The sequence below is a fragment of the Neovison vison genome, chromosome 9, assembly GCF_020171115.1.
Source record: "Neovison vison isolate M4711 chromosome 9, ASM_NN_V1, whole genome shotgun sequence".
In the NCBI taxonomy this organism is placed as follows: domain Eukaryota; kingdom Metazoa; phylum Chordata; class Mammalia; order Carnivora; family Mustelidae; genus Neogale; species Neogale vison.
In genome coordinates, this window is record NC_058099.1 from 73,329,926 (window position 1) to 73,352,061 (window position 22,136).

Below are 22,136 nucleotides of genomic sequence, written 5' to 3' on the forward strand. Positions count from 1 at the left end.
ATAAAATTTTTAAGTGTTGTATTTTTCCTCTGGCTTCTTTCAAGATATTTTCCTTATCTTTGATATTTTTGTAGTTCCAGAATGATATTCTTAGGTGTAGTCTTTTGTCATTTATCCCACTTGGTGTTCGCTGGACTTCCTAGGATTGTGATTTGGTACCTGACATTAATTTGGGAAAATTCTTAGTCACTGCTTTCAAAAAAAATTTTTTTTCTCTCTCCCTCTTCTTCTAGTATACCCACTACACGTATGTTACATATTTTATAGTTGTTCCACATTTCGTTAGACATTCTCTTCTGCTTCATTTGTCTTTTTTTTCTCTTTTTGGTTTTCAAGGTTCCCGTGGCTATATCCTCTAGCGCATACATTCTTTCCTCAGCCAGTCTATGGTTTAGCTCACCAAAGGTATTCTTCATTTCTGTTACAGTGGTTTTGATCTCTAATATTTCTCTTTGTTTTTTTAAGATTCCCATCTCTGCTTACATTGCCCATCTGTTCTGGCATGCTGTCTGTTAGTGCTCTTAGCATATTAATCATAGTTGTGTTTAATTCCAAGTCTGGTAATTCTAACATCTCTCTATGCCTGGTTTTGGTTATTGCTCTGTCTCAAAATTGTGGGGGTTTGTCTCCTTTTGATATGCTTTGTCACTCTTTTCTTGATAGCTAGAGATGATGTACTATGTAACAAGACTGCTGTAAATAGGCTTTTGTAGTTTGGTGGTGAGATAGGAGAGCGGGGAAAGTGTTCTATGGTCTTAAAATTAGGTCTCAGTCCTTTAGTGAGCTTATGCCTCTGACTGTGAACCTCACACAGGTTTCTTGGGGTTTTTTTCCTTCCCCTTATTAGGACAGATGCCCTGAGCTGGCTGGAATTGGTTATTTGCCTTCCCACAGGTCTGTTAGGCTCTGAGCATATGACGTGAGGTTAGGCTCTGGTAAACTAGTTTTCCTTGAGGGCGGACCTTGTTAAGAATGGAGTGCTCTATCGTATTCAAAACCTAAAGCAGAAGTATATTTACTCCCAGCATTTACTGTGAGAACCTGGTTAACCTCCTGGAGGCAAATTTCATAATATTATGGGGACCCTCTATGACTGGATCCCACAGAAGTTTTTCACTTTCAGAGTTGTCCACACTGAACCTCCAGGCACTCACTAATTCTAGTTCAGGTTTTCCTACCTGGCACTGGTTCCTAGGGTAGATTCTACTTACAGATTTCTACTTGAGTAAGACAATTTCTTGTATTTGCTTATTTGTCTTTTCAGTCTTGGGGGCCAAGATTTGTCCTATGTCCTACCCTCTTTTAAGGATACAAGAAGAGTTGTTGATTTTTCAGTGTGTTCTGCTTTGTACTTGTTGTTAAGATAGAGTGATGACTTCCAAGCTCCTTTCATGTGCAACAGGAAATTGGAAGTCTTCATAGAGTGTATTTGAAAATATGTATATTTTCAAAATATGAATATATATTGTATAACTAAATACAATAGCATTATTATATTTAAAAATTGATATTGATTCCTTAGTACCATCACATATTTAGTCAGACAGTAAATTCTCTTGATTGTCTCAGAAATTTTTTTTACAGTTGGTTCTTTTAGAATCAGTCCCAAATTCACTGATAGGTTCAGAAGTCTCTTTCAATCTCTAGGTTCCCAATTTCTCTTTGTTTTGGTTTTGCAAAGTATTTATTGAAGTAATATGGTTGCTTTACCCACTCTCAGATTACAGAGTATTCTTCCATTTCAAGTATGATAAAGTGTGCAAACTCCTTGCCCTCTTAATGACACTTCCAACTCCTGTATGCATTTGGGCCTATTTTGTTTTTTTCTGTTCTTTGGGTTGGTTTTTGGTTTTTGGTTTTTGTTGTGGTTTTTCTTTTTGGCCTGTTGTATAGTCACATGCTAGTACCACTTTGTTTTAATCATGGACCCTTTCAAATATACCTAATATAAAAATAAAGCTAGTTCTCCCTCATTTCTCTAGCTTTTTAGGGTTTTTCTGGCAATTCTTGCTTGTTTTATCTTTTAAGTAAACATTGAAACCATCGTGTCTAGCTTCAGGAAAGATAGCTAATGTTGTCTGGGGGAGGCTTTTGGGAAATAGACAGGTTAACTGAGAGAGAACTGGCTGTTTCTGACATGAAGGCTTTGTGCCCACCTGCCCAAGAACACTCATGTCTTTCCATTTGTTCAGGTTTACTTTTTGGTCTTAAAAGAGTGTTTTACATGTTTTCCACACATATAGGTTTTAGACATTTTTTAACTTTGAAGGTTTTTATTGTATTTTGGGGTTTTTTTTTTTCTTTGAATTTTTTTATCTGTAGTAAGCATATCTTCTCCCCATCTTTAAACTGATTTTTATTATATCATTGCATTTGGAAAATGAACATCTCAAAATCACTATTATTCTTTCAGTTAGCTCAGAGTAAGTAATTACCAGTAGGATATTTGCTATTTTTCATATATAACTCTTAAAAATTAATGTAAAAATGTAAATTTTAATTTCATTTTACATGGAATGTTGTAATGCAGGAATTTGTTGAAGTAAGATTTAGAAAAAATAGGTTAAATTATTTGATGTTGAAAAAAATCAAAACTGAATTCTCATGTTTAAAAAATACAATTTTTGGGCTCCTGGGTGGCTCAGTGGGTTAAGCCGCTGCCTTCGGCTCAGGTCAGGATCTCAGGGTCCTGGGATTGAGTCCTGCATCGGGCTCTATGCTCAGCAGGGAGCCTGCTTCCTCCTCTCTCTCTCTCTGCCTGCCTCTCTGCCTACTTGTGATCTCTGTCTGTCAAATAAATAAATAAAATCTTAAAAAAAAAAAACACAATTTTTTTTTAACTTACTGTAATCCTGTCAGAGTTTACCCAATAAGCCTGAATTTCCTAAGGAGTCTGATCAAATATATATATTTTAAAGATTTTATTTATTTATTTATTTGACAGAGAGAGAGAGAGATCACAAGTAGGCAGAGAGGCAAGCAGAGAGGGGGGGGGGATGCAGGCTCCCCGCTGAGCAGAGAGCCCGATGCAAGGCTCAATCCCAGGACCCTAAGATCATGACCTGAGCCGAAGGCAGTGGCTTAACCCACTGAGCCACCCAGGCACCCCTGATCAATTATATTTGTTACTTATGTAAGATACTAAGTAATAGTCAATTTAAAAGTTTGTATAATGTAATAAATATGCTTCACATCATTTACCTGAGTACATACTTCAGTTTCTGGTGGCTTAACCTACCAACTTTCATTTTTCATACTCCAAAGCAGTTTTTCAAAGTATTTACTTTTAAGTAAAATGCTCTTTGCCTTTCACCATTGCAGCTCTATTTCTGATTTATTTAGTAATACATTTTATCAAATTATAAGATCTTAGCAACCTGTGCTTCCAGGCTTTTCAGCAAGACTTGAATTAAAGGGAAATGGGAGGAAAACGCCCCTGACATCCCCTGCGAAACCTCTCAAAACTGTTTCAGAAATTACTGGTGAGGAAGAGACATGCTCAGAAAATAGCTACTTTTGCTCCACCCGCAGTGCTCAGGCAGAATGCTGAGTGCAGTGGCTTCATGGGTAGGCCTGAACTCCTTTGCTGTTTATTTTACTTCTGATAGCATGTTCTCCCTCAGCAACTAATAAAATTTATTTGGTTTGGAAAATTATATCTGCTAATCCATGGGGGACAGACAGTCCAGAAATGCTGGGTGGCCTTCAACTTGTCCAATTCCTATGGCTTCAGCTCAGCAAGTTCCCCAAGTAGTGGCGTAAGGGCTGGCACTTTTCCATGGACACTTTCCCATGGACAGAGCATCCCAGCCACATGTTGACATGGGGAGGCTGATTCAGTCGGTCAGTGCAAGTTACCACCCCATACCCAGCACTGCTCTCCCTCCAGCCCCTTGAGCAGTTCCCCAGATGTGCTCTGTGGTCATTTAGAAACCACATACTTTTTTTGACCAGTGCGCCCTGCCCTGTGTTTAGACTTCCAGCTGTTTGCCTACCACAATACACTAGTGGAATTTCATCTGTTTTACTATTGGCCGGGAGTCTGTGGCCTTGGCTTCCAGGTACAGTCATGTATTTTCAGAAAAGGGCTGCCTGTCTTCTTTTAAACAGCGGATTCTTGCCCCCCTCTGCAGTTTAGATAACCTAGAGGAAATATTTAATTTATTGGCCTAAATGTCAAAACTAACTTCTCAGGTCTGTTCCTGGAGTTGCCTGTATACAGGCTGCTGGCTGCATACAACCTTTCTGGGAGGGCTGCTGAAATCCTTCCAGGGGTCTGTGGAGTATAAGTGATTCAGTGTGACGTGGCCTCTAAGGTAAATCTAACTCTGCTTCAAAAATAATGAGGAGTTTCATGACCGGGTAGAGTTTTTTCTACATACTAGAATGAGTAAGTCAGTTGAACAAATGAAAGGAAGAACGGATGCAGGACTGACCAACCAACTGGCCTCACGGTGTGACCGTACAGTTCATAATCTTCACCCAAACACTTTGGAGAGCTCAAAGGGTGCTGCCTATTGTAACTGTGGTGGGGGAACCGACCTAGGGCACACTGAAATGTATTTCAACGGGTCTCATGTCTGTAATATGTTTAGCATGGAACCTCACACTCAGAGTAAATGTTCGTAACTGTTCACGTGTTGCTTTTACTGTTGACTTTAGTAATTATATCATTTTTTATAATGTTTTATTAAGTTTTCTCAAGCTTACTTCTTTTCCTTCTAATGGAAAGATTACTGAGCCAAGACCAAATGTAAGCTAAATTCCTTTTGCTGAACTATATATGCATACATACATATGTATGTGTGTATAGGTGTATACATATATACCTATACACACAAACACACATATATATTTTATTTCCTATTAAAAATTTTTTTAAAAATCCTGTTGGTGAAAGAACTAATACAGCCTCCAAAGGTCCTTACCTTTGGAGTAAAAGAAAATATATTGCAAGAAAAACCTGCCCTTTTGCCAAGCTTCTGGTTCTTTGCTTTTTCAGCTCAGATAAGAAAAATCAGGGTTCAAGTGTTGTCAAATGATAAAGGCAAATGTCTATAAATGAATAAAGACTAGGGTACTACCAAGGACAGAAAGGTAGCAAAGAAGAGAAGTAATAACTAAAACTTTTTTTATCCATTTATTTAAACTTCCTGAGATCCTCTTTTTTTTTTTTTTAACTTTAATAAGATATGGTCACAAAATTAGTCATTGAAAAGGTTTACTTTTCAAATAAAAACCTGCTGATTCTGATTTGTAATAGATATTCCAGTATGTTTGGGTTTGGACATTTCCTTTGCTTGGTGTTTCTGCTTTTTGTTTTGAAAAGTGATTTCTTTGAACATGTAAGTGGCAATAATGGCACAGTCCTCAAATTCGTTATACTTCTTAAATCAACTTTTCATGGAAATACATGAAGTGCATATTATGGAATACATGGAAATACATATTATATCCTTTGGGATATAATAGAGAATATTCTTTCCAATTCCTTGGAATTAAGTACTTCTCCAGAAAAGCTGATCCCAATTTTTGTGGGCTTCTCTGGCAACCCAAACAGCCCTGATCTCTTTCTGGTTTGGAAAGGTGGAATACTGCCTATGTTTGTCTTGACTGAGGAGGCCTCTTCCTTCCCTTTGCCTCTCTGACATTTCCCTACCAACAGGCACTGCCCTCATTTGGAACTGTTCTTGCGAAGAATAGAATTTCACATTCTGTTTTTATTGTAGCTAGACAAAAAAACTGGAGCCAAAGTTATTGACCACCTGAACCAGTTTCTTCATATACTTTCTCTTTTTGGAAAAGATGGGACAAACAACAGCCTCACTATTTTGGAAAAACAAAGTACAGTTTTCTAAATGCCAAGGAGGCATTTATCAAGTAGACATTAATAGCAGGAGATGTTGGACACGTAGTATTCTGTCAGGCTTCTCCTGCTTTGTGTCAGGAATTGTTACTAGGATTCAGATGTTTGGGACTCCTGGGTGGCTCAGTGGGTTGGGTGTCCAGCTCTTAGTTTCAGCTCAAATCATGATCTCATGAGTCGTGGGATAGAGCCGCATGTCAGGCTCTCCACTCGGCTGAGAGTATGCTTGGAGATTCTCTCCCTCTGCTCCTCCCTCCCCCCACTTCACACACATGTTCTCTCTCTCTCTCTCTCTCTCTCTCTCTCTTTCTTTTTCTCTTAAATAAATAAATAAATCTTTAAAAAAAAAAAAAAAAGGTAATAAGACGCAGATGTTCTACAGGAAAGCACTGACCAGTAGCCTATTTCTCCTATTTTAAATGAGAAACTATTTTTTAAAAAGATTTTATTTATTTATTTGACAGAGGGAAGCACAGTGATAGAGAACACAAGCAGGGGGCGTGGGAGAGAGGGAAGCAGGCTTCCTGCTGAGCAGGGAGCTCTCAATTTGGGCTTGATTCCAGAACCCTGGATCATGACCTGAGCGAAAGGCAGACACTTAATGACTGAGCCGCTCAGGTGCCTCTTAAATGAGAAACTTTTAATGTATTACACATAAGTCCCAAACACCCAATCTCATTTTCCTAAAACATAGCTATAATGCAGAAAACATACCATGATTATTAGCTAGGAATTTGGGAGAACCAACTTTTGATCATTGTGTAGGTTAGATAGATGGAGTAGGTATAGTTAGAGTAGAAAAAGGACAGCCTTAGTGTTTCTATGACTTACACATGTTCAGTAGAATGAAATTTTTCAGTCCCTTAAAACATTTTTATCTCCTGTGACTTTATTGGTTCTTTAAATTTCCACAGAAATATATCTATTCATTTGATCAGGTCAAACTATACAATACAGAAGCATATACAGAAAATGTCAATTATCCTCATTATCACTCTCTAGTACTTCTGATAACCATACCTTATATTCTTATAAACATAGGAATCTATGTAAAGCAATTTTTCTCTTTTTTAAAATAGTTCTTAAGTAGTTTTAGAAACAAAAACCAAAAACAGCATTACACCTGTTTTTTCACCAACACATCTTGACTAGCCCTCAAGGATATAAATCCAGCTCATTCTTATAAAATAGGACCATATTCTCTGATATGAATGGACATTAATTTATTCTGGTATTTCCAATACGTGCATTCAAGTTGTTTTTAATTTTGCTTTTATAACATTGCTACAGTGACTGTCCTCCAGCTGATGCTTGTATTTCTGCCAGGCAGATTCACAAAAGTATGGTTATGAAGGCCAGGATGATATCTGCTTTACAATCCGTTAGGTGGTATGCATAACCAAAAGAGCAGAGCCATTCCATCTCGCCTCTGAGAACCTCTGTCCCCTGTACCTACTTTAGCTCTGAATGTTGTCCTAAACATTTGCTGATGTGTGAGGACAAAAATGATAGCTGTATTAGTTTACCTTCCTTTACTCTTAATAAGGTTGAAAATCTGCATACTTTTATTGACCATTTGCATTCTTCTTTCATAATTTGCCTCTTCCCAGCCACTGGTTTTATTGAGATATAATGGACATATAATGTAATTTGCCTTTTTTATTTCAAAACCAACCTGGTACACTTCTAGGACATTTTACATGATATGAATGTGTTGGTCCAAATTCTGTTATGCAAGTATATTAAGATCATACTGTTTTGGGGCGCCTGGGTGGCTCAGTGGGTTAAGCCGCTGCCTTCGGCTCAGGTCATGATCTCAGGGTCCTGGGATCGAGTCCCGCATCGGGCTCTCTGCTCAGCAGGGAGCCTGCTTCCTCCTCTCTCTCTCTCTGCCTGCCTCTCTGCCTACTTGTGATCTCTCTCTCTCTCTCTCTGTCAAATAAATAAATAAATAAATAATCTTTAAAAAAAAAAAAAAGATCATAATGTTTTGATGATTTCTTCCTCACCAGTATTGATTTAAAGAGTTAAATTTTTGCTGTTTTAGAGCAAAATAGATTGTTTTGTTCAAATACTAAATGTGGGTTCATAAATTTAATCACAGCAAATAATAGAGCATACTCTGAATAAAAGGTAATAAAAAGGTAATTGTTAACATACACATTTTTAATTTTTTATATTTGGTGTTTTTAAAAATATTTTATTTATTTATTTGACACAGGGGTTGGGTGTGAAGAGAGCAAGCACAAGCAGGGGGAGCAGCAGGCAGAGGGAGAGGCAGGCTCCCTGCTGAACAAGGAGCCAGATGTGGGGCTCCATCCCAGGACCTTGGGATCATGACCTGAGATGAAGGCAGCCACTAACCGATTAAGCCCCCCAGAGCGCACCATACAATACAGAGAATAGAACCGTGTCTTGAGAATAGAACAAAAATATTATATACTTATTGACTTGAGTATATAATTTTGCAGATCTTATGTAAATTTTTATTTAAATTTTAAGCAATATCTTCTATTTCAGATATTTGATGGAACTACCATTTTACACTAGCTTCCTTTTTATATTTGCTCATGTTCATCCACTCTCAATAACTCATACCTTTGTGCTGCCAGGCATCACTCGGCCACTGTGACCATTAGGTAAAAGTCACACATGATGCACATGGTCCTGGGAATGGTGCTGCATGAAGAACTCTCACTGAAGAGGCACTTGGGTGGCTCAGTGGGTTAAGCCTCTGCCTTCGGCTCAGGTCATAATCCCAGGGTTCTGGATTGAGCCCCGCAAAGGACTCTGCTCAGCAGGGAGCCTGCTTCTCCCCTCTCTCTCTGCCTGCCTCTCTGCCTACTTGTAATCTCTGTCAGTCAAATAAATAAAAGCTTTTTAAAAAACAACAACAACAAAAACACCTCTCACTGAAGTAAGAAACTTCTCTAATGCTGTACATAGTTACTTCATATGGATCCTGAAAAAAATAAAATAACGTGGTGGTGAATGCAGGTCGAAAGACATCCCTACTGTTTGGGAAGGAAGGAGCCACTGAGCAGCCAATTTCCTCTGCCACTCAGAACATCCCAGCCTCTTGTGGGCTTTGTGGTTCATGACAGAGGCCACAGATAACCCTTTTCTCTGTCCAGGGATGTTCTCCTGTAGAAAGCTGGATGGAAACCTCTCCCAAGGGTCTATTAATGTGACTAAAACTGGCTGACAGCCTAGACTTTGAAAAGACTTTCCCATACACTGAGGGGAGTCAACGTAGGGCCAGACATTTTGCTTACCCAGGAAGGCCGTCTGCTCACTCCCCTGGGCCAGGGCCCCTCTTCTGAGCAGCACCCTCCACTTTTCAGTCCACAGAGTGGAGAAACAGGTGTACAGCCAGCTCCGGGATCAGACCTCCTTGGGTGCAGATCGTAGCTATGAGTCCTTAGTCCCTCTCTGACCTCAGATGCCTTGTCTATAAAATAAGAATAATTAAGGTACCTGTTTTGGAGGATTAAAATACAAGCAAAATGCTTAGCATGGTTTCAGGTAAGTGATTAATAAATGGCAGCTACCAGGCCTCAGCCTCTTGTGCTCCTCTCCCCCTGGCTCACCAGTCCGCCATACCGCCCCACACACAGGCCACCACTGTGCAGCCTCCCGCTGTCACTCCCATCATAGCTGTCCCTCTGAAGACCTTTCTTCAATAATGGCTGCACTTCCACTTTCTCTCCTTATTGACTGCCCTTGGCTTCTGTCATGCTATGAAAACCATGTCCTTGGGGAGGTCTCGAAGGGCCTGCCCAGTGTCATGCATGTGGTTCCCTCCCTATGTCCTCAGTCTCAGCAGTGCTGGTCAGAGCCAGACCTTCGCTTTCTTGGTGACATTGTTCCCTGCTGGTGTGTCTCCTGCCTCCTCCACCTGCAATACCTCATCTTTATTGGCCTGTTGGCACTGCTCAGGGCACAGACCTGGGCCCTCTTCTTTCCCACACAGACTTATTTTGGAGTTCTCCACTTCCATGCCACTCCATGCTGGCTGATGGTTCCTTAATATAGATCTTTAGCCCAGGCCTCTCCCCACAACTTCCAACTTGGATATTCAAGGACCTATTTAGTCGCTCTAAATTCCTGTACCCAAACTGAGCTGTCAGTAAATCCTTCACAGATCTTATCTTTCCTTCTTTCCATCCAGCTCAGTTGCTCAAGAAAGCTGGGAAGCCTTGATTCCTAGCTCACCTTCACCACCTCTCAGCACATTCATTGCCAGTTCTTTTGAAGTTACTGCTGAGGTACGTGCCAGTACCCTTCACTCCTCCACTGCTGCCCAGGTCACGCCAGCACCGGCTACCCTGGGCTCCCCACACCCATTCTAGGCCCACACTCAGTTCTCTCTGCTGCAGCCGGACTGATATTTGACTGTAAACGGCATCCTGGCACTCCTCTCGGTAAAGTCCTTCGGACCAGAATAATCACTGAATTTCTATTCCCAAATTTCTAATTTCCCAAAATTTCTAATCCCAAAGCCTTACAACCACCTCACCTTCTCTAGTCTGGGTTTCTCTCTCCTTCTGACCTTGTCTTCCCTGGCTCAGGACCATCAAGGCCACCATTCCCTCTGCCAGAATGCCCTTCTGGCTACTCTTCACCTGGCTGATCTCAACTCAGCTGGAGAAGCCATCCTGACCACCCGATCCAAGTCGGGCCCCTTCTGTTACTCTTTTACCTCAGCCTGTCCTTTTTCTTCATTGCCTTTTCCTCAATTTGGTATATGTACATGTACTTCCCACTGGGCCCCAAGTGCTAGGGGTACAGACTAGGTCTCTTTTGTTCCCATTTGCTTGGCCTGCGCCTGGCACTTTATGTGCCACCCAGAAAGTGCTCCTCTTCCTTGCCTGGATGCCCACCAGCTCCTTGTCATCCAGGATGAGAGGGGGGAGGTGGCATGGGAATTGCAGCCCAAAGCCCCAGTGGCATAAGAGAGGACATCTGTAGTGTGGCCCTCCGAAGTGCCAGGTGATACAGGAGAGGGGCCCCCTGGCCAGGTGTGGGGAAGTGAGGGGAAGGGGCCCTGCAAGACTTCCCAGAAGAGCCGAAGCTTAGGGTGAGAATGTGAGATGAGAAAGTGTCAGAAGGGCCTCGCTCCTGCTTTTTGAGAGTCCTTCCAACTCTTCAGCTTTGTCTGGCCTTGCCCCAGAGTTAATCCAAGACAAAGGTCTACAGGAGTTACGCTGAGGGAGAAGAATAAAGAGAAATCACAAGAAATTGCACTGTGACTCGCCTATTCATTTCCTGCCCCTGCACCCATGCTCTGGGCTTCGTGCCAGCTCCTGCAGAGAAATGGCCCAGAAGCAATGGCGAAGGGAAGGCCTGAAGGGGTTTGGGGCTAATAGGGAGCCTTTGTGCCCTGAGCTTTTCTTTTTCTTAGTAAAGGCAGTAAACATCTTGGGCAGAACCTGGAAAGCACTCTGCCGTCTGTGGTGCCACAGGTGAAGAGGGAGGGAGGCCTTGGAAAGTTGGGCTGAAAGAACAAAGAGAGTCTCCCTAGACGGAAAGAGACCCAGTGTTCACAGGGAGTGCCCTGGGGCGACAGCCCTACTGCTGTCCCAGAGCCTCCATTGGATCAGAATTAGGTGTGTCCTCATGGTACCTTCCAGGAGAGGAGGTAGAGCCCCCAATTCACTGACCTGACTCGGGAGGACCTCCAAATACCTTCTCCTGTGGAAACATAGCTACACAAAATATTGGGGGCCCATAGAGTATCATGGTGGGGATGAACTATGGCTCTACCAGGCCATAGCTGCTATTTTTGATATTATTACTAAAGGAAAATATTTTTTAACTTTCAAGCAACAGATTCACAAATACATGGAATATTTACTAGATGTCAAGCGTTGTCCTAATCTCTGAACATGTATGTATTATTGTATTCGATCCTTCTGAGAACACAGTGAGGGAGGTAGGCCCACACGACGACGCGTGAGTGCACTGAGGTTTAGAGGCTAAGTAACTTTCCCAAGGCCACCAAGTTAGTGGGTGGTGGCTCTGGGACTCAAACCCAGGATTGATTACATACTTGAAATCCTTACAATGTACATTCAAACAGAACTGTTTCTTAAATTCAGGACTGTATACTTAAAGGCCTTTTCCCATCTTATTCTTTATCACTAATCTTCGCTCACTAACACTTGTTTCATCACTACTGCTTGTTTTTCCTTTCGGAAAGCATTTCTTAACTTGGGGCATTTCTCTAATTTCTTGAATTGGAAGCAGATTCACATTATTTTGCAAACGACGCTTGGCAAATATTCATTGATTACTGTAAATGTTAACTGCTGTACGGCCATGATGAAAAGAAGATTCGCAAACTGGACTCATTACTGCATTTTGATCTCTCTCAATCTTATTTTCTTAGTAACCCATTTCTGTTTAATATGTGTTTATTCTTTCTGAAAGGAAGAAGATCTCTCTCCCCGAGTCAGCTGTAGTCTGCCTCTGGCTTCGGCACCTTCCCAGCCTTGAAAAAGCAACACTGCATCTTTTTGAAAAGCTAATCTCCAGTGGGAGAAATTTCCTGAGAAGGATCGAATGCTTTTTGAAAGATTCATTACTGGTACGTGCTGGGCTTTGATGAGGAGAAAAACCCTTAAAGAGGACCCTGGGTATCATCTCTTTTTGTCAAAGCAAAGGGAAATGTAAACAAGAAAGCAGTTGGCACCTTTTAAACTGCCTTTTGTTATAGAAATACCCAGCATAGGGGGATTTTCTGCATAGTTGGATCATGTCTGGAAAATGGGGAGAGGTGTGAGATTTACTGGATTAGCGCACCACAGTGTATAGTGCATATGCACAAGAATTGGTATTAAGGCACACTGTTTTAAAACAGTATTTCTTATTTCCACATGAAAAGTAAGTTTTAAAAAATGAAGACCTTACAAATGGGAGGAGGTATAAAACAAAATCGTGGAAGAAAGGTTAAAACAACTAAGAATTTTGTGTTTTCTTTTGCTATAAGCCTTCTAGCCTTGAACCCTCCCTCCATGTGGTGGCTCACCTGCCCTCCCTTACACTTGGGACTTCTCAGGCCTGGGAATTTGGGGGCTCAGTGGGCCAAATGGACTGGCTTCATTTCCTAAACCACGGTCAGATGGCAGGACTCACAGGCAGTCCTCAGAATCTCACCGTGGGGGTGTTTTCCCTTCGTGGGAGGCAAATCTGTGGAATTTATGTGCATTTTTGTGAGAGCAGGACTGAAGACCAATGCACCCTGAAAAAACAAGTCAAAAACTACAGGAGGTGCCACGCTCCCTGGGCATCTGTTTTACGAGGACCTCAGTGGTTTCTAACATGTTTTCTCATTAGCTTTCATAACCTGGGAACATAGGGCTCAGAGATTTTCTTCCCATTGTACAGGTGGAGAAAATTACTTCAGAGATGGTGAACGGTCATATCTTCAGTTGGGGGCTAGGAAAACTGGGCAAGAGAAAGTGTTTACCTCCCCACTTGAGCTGAGACTTGGAAAGGGGGGAGCTCTGAGGTTGGCTGAGTTCACACAACGCCCACCTCCCAGACACCTTCTGGGTTTTTTTTTTTTTAATTTAGTTGGAACTTCCTGTTTTGTTTTCTCTTTCGAATTGGAGGCTGTGTTAGGGAATTTTAGTTGAATCAGTTGCCTTCTTCCTCCATCCCATTGTTCATTTAGGTCCCCACCGGCTCTCCTGTGTGACTGCCAGGCCTTCTCCCTTACTCTGCAGACTCTTGTCTGCCTTCATGTTCTGGGGCCTCCTAGGCGGCTGTGGATGGTGCTGCTGTCGCCCATAGCCATATGGCTGCAAGCTGAGTGGCACAAGCTGAGCCCAGCTGATGTGGACATTTACAGTGTTTGATAGGAAAAGAAGGACGAAAAGAAGATAGATGTAAAAGACAGAGAGCACGAGAGGTTTTTTGGTTTGGGGGAAAATTACTGCTTGACCTCACCATTCAAAAGAGTTGCATAGTAAGGTTGAGAAATAAGAATGCACCTTACATAAAAATAGTTGAGTAAAATTCAGAATGAACAAAGGCTTTTTAGAAGTCCCTGGCAGCCCATTCCAAACATTACCTTTATTATCAGGTAAATCTGTATTTCTGACTTAAATGTACTTGGTATAATTTAATTTTCCCTAGTCTTTTTTCAGGGACAAAATGCAGTAACTGAGTTATTTCCTTGCTTTCAGGGTCCTTATTTCTTTAGTCTTGTCCCTATGGAGAAATTCCACTTCCTTTGGCTTTTCTGAGTCGGTTTGATTCTGCAGGCTTTCTTTGGTCCTGTGGTTCTTCTCTGAACCTCCCCCATGTCCTTTTTAAACCTGTGGCCCTCCGGCTTGAAAGCGCTTCAGAAAGCACAGGATCGCCCGGCATATGAGAGCCAGCAGGCAGGCCCCCGCACTGAACACTGCACTGCAGAGCCTTCAGTCTCCAGCTTTCTTTGTTTAATGTCCCCCAGGCAGACAGCTTCGGAGTCCGTTGATCTACAGAAGTATTTATCAGGCTCATGTGTGTAGGGATTCGGAGCTTCCATTATAGTTAAAGGAGGATTCCAGAGGGTGTTATTTGGTTTAATTCATTGTGGCATTGGCAGGATGTGACCTCTGTATGCCTTGTGGCTCAAGGAGGTAATTACAATACAGAGCTGCAAGCCCCTGATTGACGTGGGCTGCTCTCCTCAGGCTTCCTGGTTCTACAGTGCCAGAAGACCAGGCGGGCTGGAATATGCCTGTGACGTGACTGAGTGATTACACGGGTAACCTGAAGAACCTGCTTCCTAATTGCATCATCTGATTCATTTATCGCAGTACAGTATCTTGGTGCAGCGACAAGGCCGTGCAGAAGTATCAGAGAGATCTGGAAGACGCAGATAGCAGGGGCCTGCTGTGTTTTCCTCCAGAAGAAACTTGATACCTATTACATTAGAGTTGGATTCTGAGAGTAATTAAAGTGTGATGGTCTACGTAACTTGTATTTTATATGGAGCACTGTTAATTATATTTCCATCTCTTGGGACTATCCAGAAATAGCCCTGGAAATTCTATAGTTACAAGATGTTGCAAAAACAAAAGATAAAAGTGTGGTACAGGTTGTACAAAGGGAAATGATCTCCCCAAATGTGCTTTGGCCTCTCAGGGACTTGCAAGCCTGGTATTTTCTTTTCTTTTTCTTCTTTTTTTTTAACTTTTTATTTTAATTCCCGGTAGTTGACATACAGTATTATATTAGTTTCAGCTGTATACTGTAGTGATACACCACGTCCATACATCAGCTGGTGCACATCATGATAAGTCTAGCCTTAATCCCCATCACCTATTTCACCCCTTCCCACACCCACCTCCCCTCTGGTAACCATCAGTTTGTTCTCTAAAATTAAGAGTCTGTTTCTTGGTTTGTCTCTCTTTTTCCCTTTGCTCATTTGTTGTTTCTTTTTGGGTGGTATTGAATTTTATAAGTTCTTTATTTTGGATACCAACCCTTTATTGAATATGGCATTTGCAAATATCCTCTTCCATTCTATAGGTTGCCTTTTCTTTTTGTTCACTGTTTCCTTTGCTGTACAGCAGCTTTCTGTTTTGATGTAGTCCCAATAGTTTATTTTTGCTTTTATTTTCCTTGTCTCAGGAGACATAGCTAGAAAGAAGTTTCATATCTAGAAAGAAGTTGCTACAGCTAATGTCCAAAAAGTTACTGCCTGTGTTCTCTTCTAGAATCTTTATGGTTTCAGGTCTCATAAATAGGTCTTTAATCCTTTTTGAAATTATTTTTGTGTACAGTGTAGGAAAGTGGTCCAGTTTCATTCTTTTGCATGTTGCTGTCCTGTTTTCCTAACACCATTTGTTGAAAAAACTTTTTCCCATTGGATATTCTTTCCTGCCTTGTTGAAGATAAATTGACCATATAATTGTGGGCTTATTTCTGGATTTTCTGGATTTTCAGTTCTGTTCCATTGATCTTCGTATCTCCTTTTGTGCCAGTACCATACTGTTTTGGTTAATAACGGCTTGTAATATAACTTGAAGTGTAGAATTGTGATGCCTCCGGCTTGGCTTGGCTTTTTCAAGACTGCTTTGGCTATTCAGGGTCTTCTTCCATACAAATTTCAGAATTGTTTGTTCTAACTCTGTGAAAATTGCTGGTGATATTTTGATACAGATTGCATTAAATGTGTAGCTTATAAGGCCTGAAGACTAAGAATAAGGCACCCATCTAATATTACCTTAATTCTAAATGCATATATATCTTTTTGACTTCTAAAATAAAAACAAGGGACACCTGGCTGGCTCAGTCAGTTAAGTGTCTGCCTTTGGCTCAGGTCATGATTCCAGGGTCCTGGGATTGAGTCCCACATCATGTTTCTTGCTCAGTGGAGAGCCTGCTTCCTCTCTCTGCCTGCTCTTCCCCCTGCTTGTATGTGCATGTTCTCTCCCTCTCTCTCTCTGACAAATAAATAAAATCTTAAACAAATAAAATAAAAACAAGTTTTCAAAACCTGCTTACCATTGGGTTCCATGGGCTGAACTGCCCCCAAGTTCATGGCTACCTGCCACATCTGGTGGCTTCTAAATGAATTGCAGTATTAGCCTCTGTTTGTCATTTACTCTGCAGACCGAAACTTTTCAAAGCAGATAGTTTTGTATTTTCCTTGACAGAACACACACTGTAAGACCGTAATTCATAGCTTCAGACCTACCTTAAAAACTGATGTCACCAAAGCAGTGAAAGCCGCTTGCTAATTATGCAGGTTTTTTGACACTGTTTGGTTTCCCAAGACTGAGCAGAATCAGAAGAATGGTATGTTTTCCAGTTACAATTCTGTCTGTGGAGCCCAGAAAGCTATTGTTTCTATTCCACATTTGAATGAGAAGCCCTGGCCGGGTGGCACAGTGGCGCTGTGCTTGGCGGCCCTGCTGCATGCCAGGGCCGGGATGTACCCCGGTTCCCATGCCCTTTCATTCACTCATTCGTTGGCTGACCCCGCACGCCGCCTGCCCCTCCAGCTGGATCCAGAGAAGCTGCTCCCTCGCCTTCACAAAAAGATTTGTCCAGGAAAGAGCAGGGAGGAGAGGGGAAAGGGCGATGGGGTTCATTTTGTTTTGTTTATTTAGATTTGAATCGGAAAACACTCCTCATATTCCGTCCTACCTGAAAGTCTTTGTAGCTCAATTAAAATAATTCCTTTATCTTGTCAAGTACACCTCAGTAAAGCTTGAGGGGGGAGGCGGGGAGGAATTGGTTCTTAATCTAGTAAGAGCTTAAGAGTAAAAAACATGCAGATACCTCAGTGTCCTGATGTGAGATGGGATGTGTTCTTGTCTTCATTCTCCAAAGAGCAATTGTAGCCACTTCAAAAAGAAAAACTTCCTTTGCACAACATTCCCAGCACAGTTCCCCTTTAATAAAAGATTATACAGAAGAATTAACTCTACATCCCAGATGATGTCAGTTTTCTGTGCTTGAATAACTTCTTACTAATGTTCTAGGGTTTTCTTTTCCTGCTTTTTCATTAGCAGTCTTTTAAGCACTTCTTTCTTTCTTTCTTTCTTTCTTTCCAGCTCTTTAATGTGGTGCATGTAATTTAGCAGTGGTCAGATAGAAAAGTGTAGTGGTGCCTTATGCTTGTAGCAAAAAGGTAAAGAATCTACATCTGAGGGGCACCTGGGTGGCTCAGTAGGTTAAAGCCTCTGCCTTCAGCTCAAGTCATGATCTCAGGGTCCTGGGATCAAGTCCCGCATTGGGCTCTCTGCTTGACGGGGAGCCTGCTTCTCCCTCTCTCTCTGCCTGCCTCTCTGCCTACTTGTGATCTCTGTGAATTAAATAAAATCTTTGGGGGGAAAAAAAAAGAATCTGCATCTGAGACAATAGCTACACTTCCCAGCATTGACCTCTAGGGGGCACCAGACACATACACCCCTCCCCCGCTCTAAGCTTCGTCTCTGCAAAGAAGGAGGCCCAGATTGCAAGTGCTGAGGATTCTTACTGTTGGGGATGCAGGACTTTGCAACTGACCAGACAAATGAAGGGAGAGAAGAGAAAAACAACAACAACAACAAAAAACAAAGACAGTGCAGTGTTCAGGGTTTCAGTGCCACTTAGTGACTGAGCCAAGAAGCAGCAGGAAGCTAACGGGCTATCTTCCTGCTCAAACTGCACAGGCTCACTAGGTAGAAGCCGCTGGGCAAGGGTGGAAGGAACTTTAGGTTTGGGGGATCTTAGTTCTGCATCCAGAGCTGACATTGGAGAGCACGGGTAAATTTAAAAGAAGTATATTTGGTGCTTAAGTTGTTTTTCTGTTAAGCCCAGAAATGATACATTTATCACTAATTAAGCAATAATTGCATTATGGAGTACTGAAAAAATTTGCTTGTAGTGTAAACAACATCTGGTAAAGATTAAAAAGAAAGAATAATTTTTCCAAGCTCAAATTTGTTGAAAGAAACTTGAGTGTTTTGAAACAAAATAAGTCCTGAAATGTAAAAGGGATATTTACAGTCTTATGTTTAGCATTCTAAAAGCAGAAAAGAAGAAAATGGTATAATAAAACATACATACTAATAAAGGTGCTTTACCTTACACAATAGATACAAATATTTCATATTTCATAGAAGTCGATATCTTAAAAAACCAAACTGTTTTTTGAATTTCATAAAGGAGTTTACTATTAGAATGAATCACCTGGAGAATCCCTTTTTTAAAAGAGGAAAGTTATTTTCTGATAAATATAGTTACCCTTTAATTATGTACGTGTATCACGTAGTCACACCCCATAGGGGCTCCCACCCATCAGGGGTTCAGAGGAGTGGGCTGGGACTGCCGGCTCCTGCGTGCACTGGAGGGCAAGCTTCTCGTCAGCCATTTCTTCTTAGAGAATGACCATTCCTGAGTAAAATATTTAACTATCCTAAAATCTGTTCCTGGCTTCCTGAATTTCATCTTATCTCTTACCTCCGATTTCCCTCTTTATTTTTTAGATTAAAATATCTAAGGATGATATGAAGGATGATAAATGGAAAAGGCTTGAGAACTTTTCTGTCTCCTCAGTGCCCTTTCTTCTGTGAGGCATTCACTTTTGTCTGTGAATTACCTTGAATCATAGTACAATTTCCCCTTCTCGTTTGTATTCTCTCTCTTCTTTCCCTTCTCCCCATACTCTATTGAGCACACACAAGGAATCAGAAAATCATAGGAAAGAGGAAAGATTTCTTCCATGAGAATTCTGTTCTTCCATGTTCTCAGGCCTCTTTCAAGTGACAAGTGGCTTGTAATAATCCTTAATGAATTGGGATGAAAATAACAGATTAGGCATCAAGGGCAGAGCATAGGCATGGATGTTATTTGTACAGTTGGCCTCTCTCTCACCTTTCCCCCACAACACAGCCCGAGAGCACAGCACATGGCCACAGCGCATTTTTCTGTGTTGACTTTGTCTTCCCTTGTTTTGTTGAGGGCTGGGAATGGGCTGTCCTAGGCAGAGAGCAGATAAACGGTGCATTTCTGGGTAGCTGTGGGAGATGGGAAGGAGATGCACACCCAACAGAACAATCTGGTCCATAAGAAAAGGAAGCCGGAGTCCAGAGCTCTCCATCATCATCTTCTGTTCTCCCTCCGACATTCAGTGAAAGGATTGGGGGTGGTGTGAGGGGAGGGGAGTAGGGCAAAACGTGTGTTATTGATGGCCTCTTGGTGACATAGTTTCCCTAGACTTGAAATAATCTGTACATGGAAATCATTAGGCCAGATGGAGAAGAACAGAGATTGAGAAGAAACAGATTTTGGTAGGATGGAGAAAAACAGACAAACAGATGGAACCCAAGAAAGTTTTTCTTTCCCTCATTTTTACAAGAAAGATAATCACCCGGATTGTAGGGCTTTAGAGCTAGGGTTTGCAGCTCTGGGTTGCAGAGTGGCCTGTGGTGGGTTACTGTAGGGTCCCATTCTACAAATATGACAGGGCACAGAGGGGTTAAATGTTTGGCTCTTTCCTCACAAGGATGCTATAAAGATTGGGGGGAGGGGATTTATGGCTTTCAAAGAAGCATAAATTAAGACTTTAATTCTATTTGGAGGATTCTCTTGATAAGGAAAGCAGCTTAAGTTTGCTTTTGTGATTTGATGTCACTGGGACATATGCCTGGACTGTGAACACTCCAGCCTCATGAGGGGACTCACTGACCCTGAATTTATGTGCTCTGGAAGCGTAAAGAGTCTCACTTTAAAAACCGTCAGTAAAGGCTGCGGATGAGAAAGAGCTGTTCTCAGCTCGGGGTAGCAAGGAAGACTGGTTTTTAAATCAGAATCTCCGCCACTGCTGTTTCAGCAAGGTTCTCCTTGCCTCCTGGCATTTTATCTGTTGTAAAAGCTAAAATGAGTTGTAGAAGCAGGCTGAGAGCAAACAAAAGTCTGAAATATTTAGACAGAAGGAAATCTAAGCAGAGAGTCCATTGGCATGGAGAGAGCAGGCGGTCCCACATATTCTGCAGACATTTAAAACATTGGATTGAGAGGTTTTGATAGAAAACACTGCATAAAGTATGTCCATGGGGCACCTGGGTGGCTCAGTGGGTTAAAGCCTCTGCCTTCGGCTCAGGTCACGATCCCAGGGTCCTGAGATCCAGCCCCGCATCAGGCTCTCTGCTCAGCAGGGAGCCTGCCTCCTCCTCTCTCTCTGCCTGCCTCTCTGCCTACTTGTGATTTCTGTCTAATAAATAAATAAAATCTTTTAAAAAGTATGTCCAAAGTCTAGTCCTCTCTTAACAAACTGAGTTAGAACATTCTTGCTTCTCCCCCTATTCTACCCATTGGATTATCTTTTCATTGGCCATTTAGAAATCCCTGTAATTAGTATTTTTTTTAAAGATTTTATTTCTTTATTTGAGAGAGAGAGAGAGCACAAGTGGGGCGAAGGGCAGAGGGAGAAGCAGACACCCCGCTGAGCAGGGAGCCTGATGCAGGGCTTGATCCCAGCACTCCAGGACTCCGGGATCATAACCTGAGTTGAAGGCAGATGCTTAACTGACTGGAGCCAACCAGGCACTCCCCTGTAATTAGTACTGAATGATTTTCTCCTACCATCAAATTTACCTAGTGGCTCTGGATTAATTAGACCATTTGGATCAAAAAGAATAGTACTATTTTACCATTTCCAATTTTGGTTTTCTATCAGTACATTTTCAGGCTCTGTATGTCTGTCTGCTTGTGGGCACATGACAGTGTTGTTTGGTCTTAAACACTTTTTTAGGCATATTGTCCATCTATGAACATTTGAAAAATTTTTGGAAAATCTGATGAATCGCTGTAAGACATATAGTTTGCTTTTCCCTTCTTGTTTGATTTTTCCATTATGAATATGTAGAAACATTTCCCATATTTTCTGGGCATTTATCCAGTGACCTCTTAATAACTGTTATTATTTACAGTGGGTCCGAAACACAGGGAGATTAACTGACTTGCCTGAGATCAAAGCCAAGAAATAATTTGCCTCCCTTCTGTTGAGCCATGGTCTTCTTTTAGTTAAAAATACACATCAGTGAAGGATTAGGGAATATGGGTTACTCTGCTTAAAGAGTAGTAATTTGTAACTTGTAAAGAACAAATCTCTCTCTTCCAGTAATTAAAAGGAAATTTTCCCATCCTTTGAACAAGTGCCAGTGTTCTTGCCGGGAGCCTCCTGCGACAGCCTGTAGTAGCAGGATGTGAACACTAGATGGCATACGTTCAATGTTACAATTCAAAAGTGCATCCTGGCGAGTGGAAAAGAAAATCAATGGAGATAGAATGGAACCTATCCCCACTGAGCAGGGAGCCTGATGCTGAACTCAATCCCAGGATCCTGGGATCATGATCTGAGCCAAAGGCAGACATTTAACCAACTGAGCCACCCAGGCGCACCCCCCCCCGCCGCCGCCCCAAATGGCATTTTCATCTGGCTTTAATCTTATGCTTTGAGTTCTAGCTGAAAAGATAGAGAACCTGGGACAGGCCCACTGAAGCCCACCTAGGCCACAGTAGGTCAACTTCTACATATTGAAATCATCAAAATCATCACAAAAATCTTCACAGAATAAATTACTTTTCTTGTTCAAGGTGATGGTATCTATATTTTATTTTCATGGGCCCTTTTTTCATCCTAAATAATTTAAGCTGCTAAATTCATAGTGCACTGAGATGTGATATTATTTAGTCCAGGATGGTAGTAGTCACTGTTATCCTTAATAATATTTCTAAATTACTATGTACTCATTGCATAATAAGAAGGAATAAAAAGATA

General features: G+C 41.6%; 1 protein-coding gene across 2 annotated transcripts in view; it reads left to right on the forward strand.

Annotated features, from left to right (window-relative positions):
• FANCC (FA complementation group C) overlaps positions 1-22,136 on the forward strand; it is a 272,052-nt gene that overhangs the window by 211,739 nt on the left and 38,177 nt on the right. For both annotated transcript variants that reach the window (XM_044265751.1, XM_044265750.1), the window contains exon 8: positions 12,299-12,455. In XM_044265751.1, the coding sequence (XP_044121686.1) occupies positions 12,299-12,455 (157 nt within the window). The remainder of the gene's footprint in view (positions 1-12,298; positions 12,456-22,136) is intronic.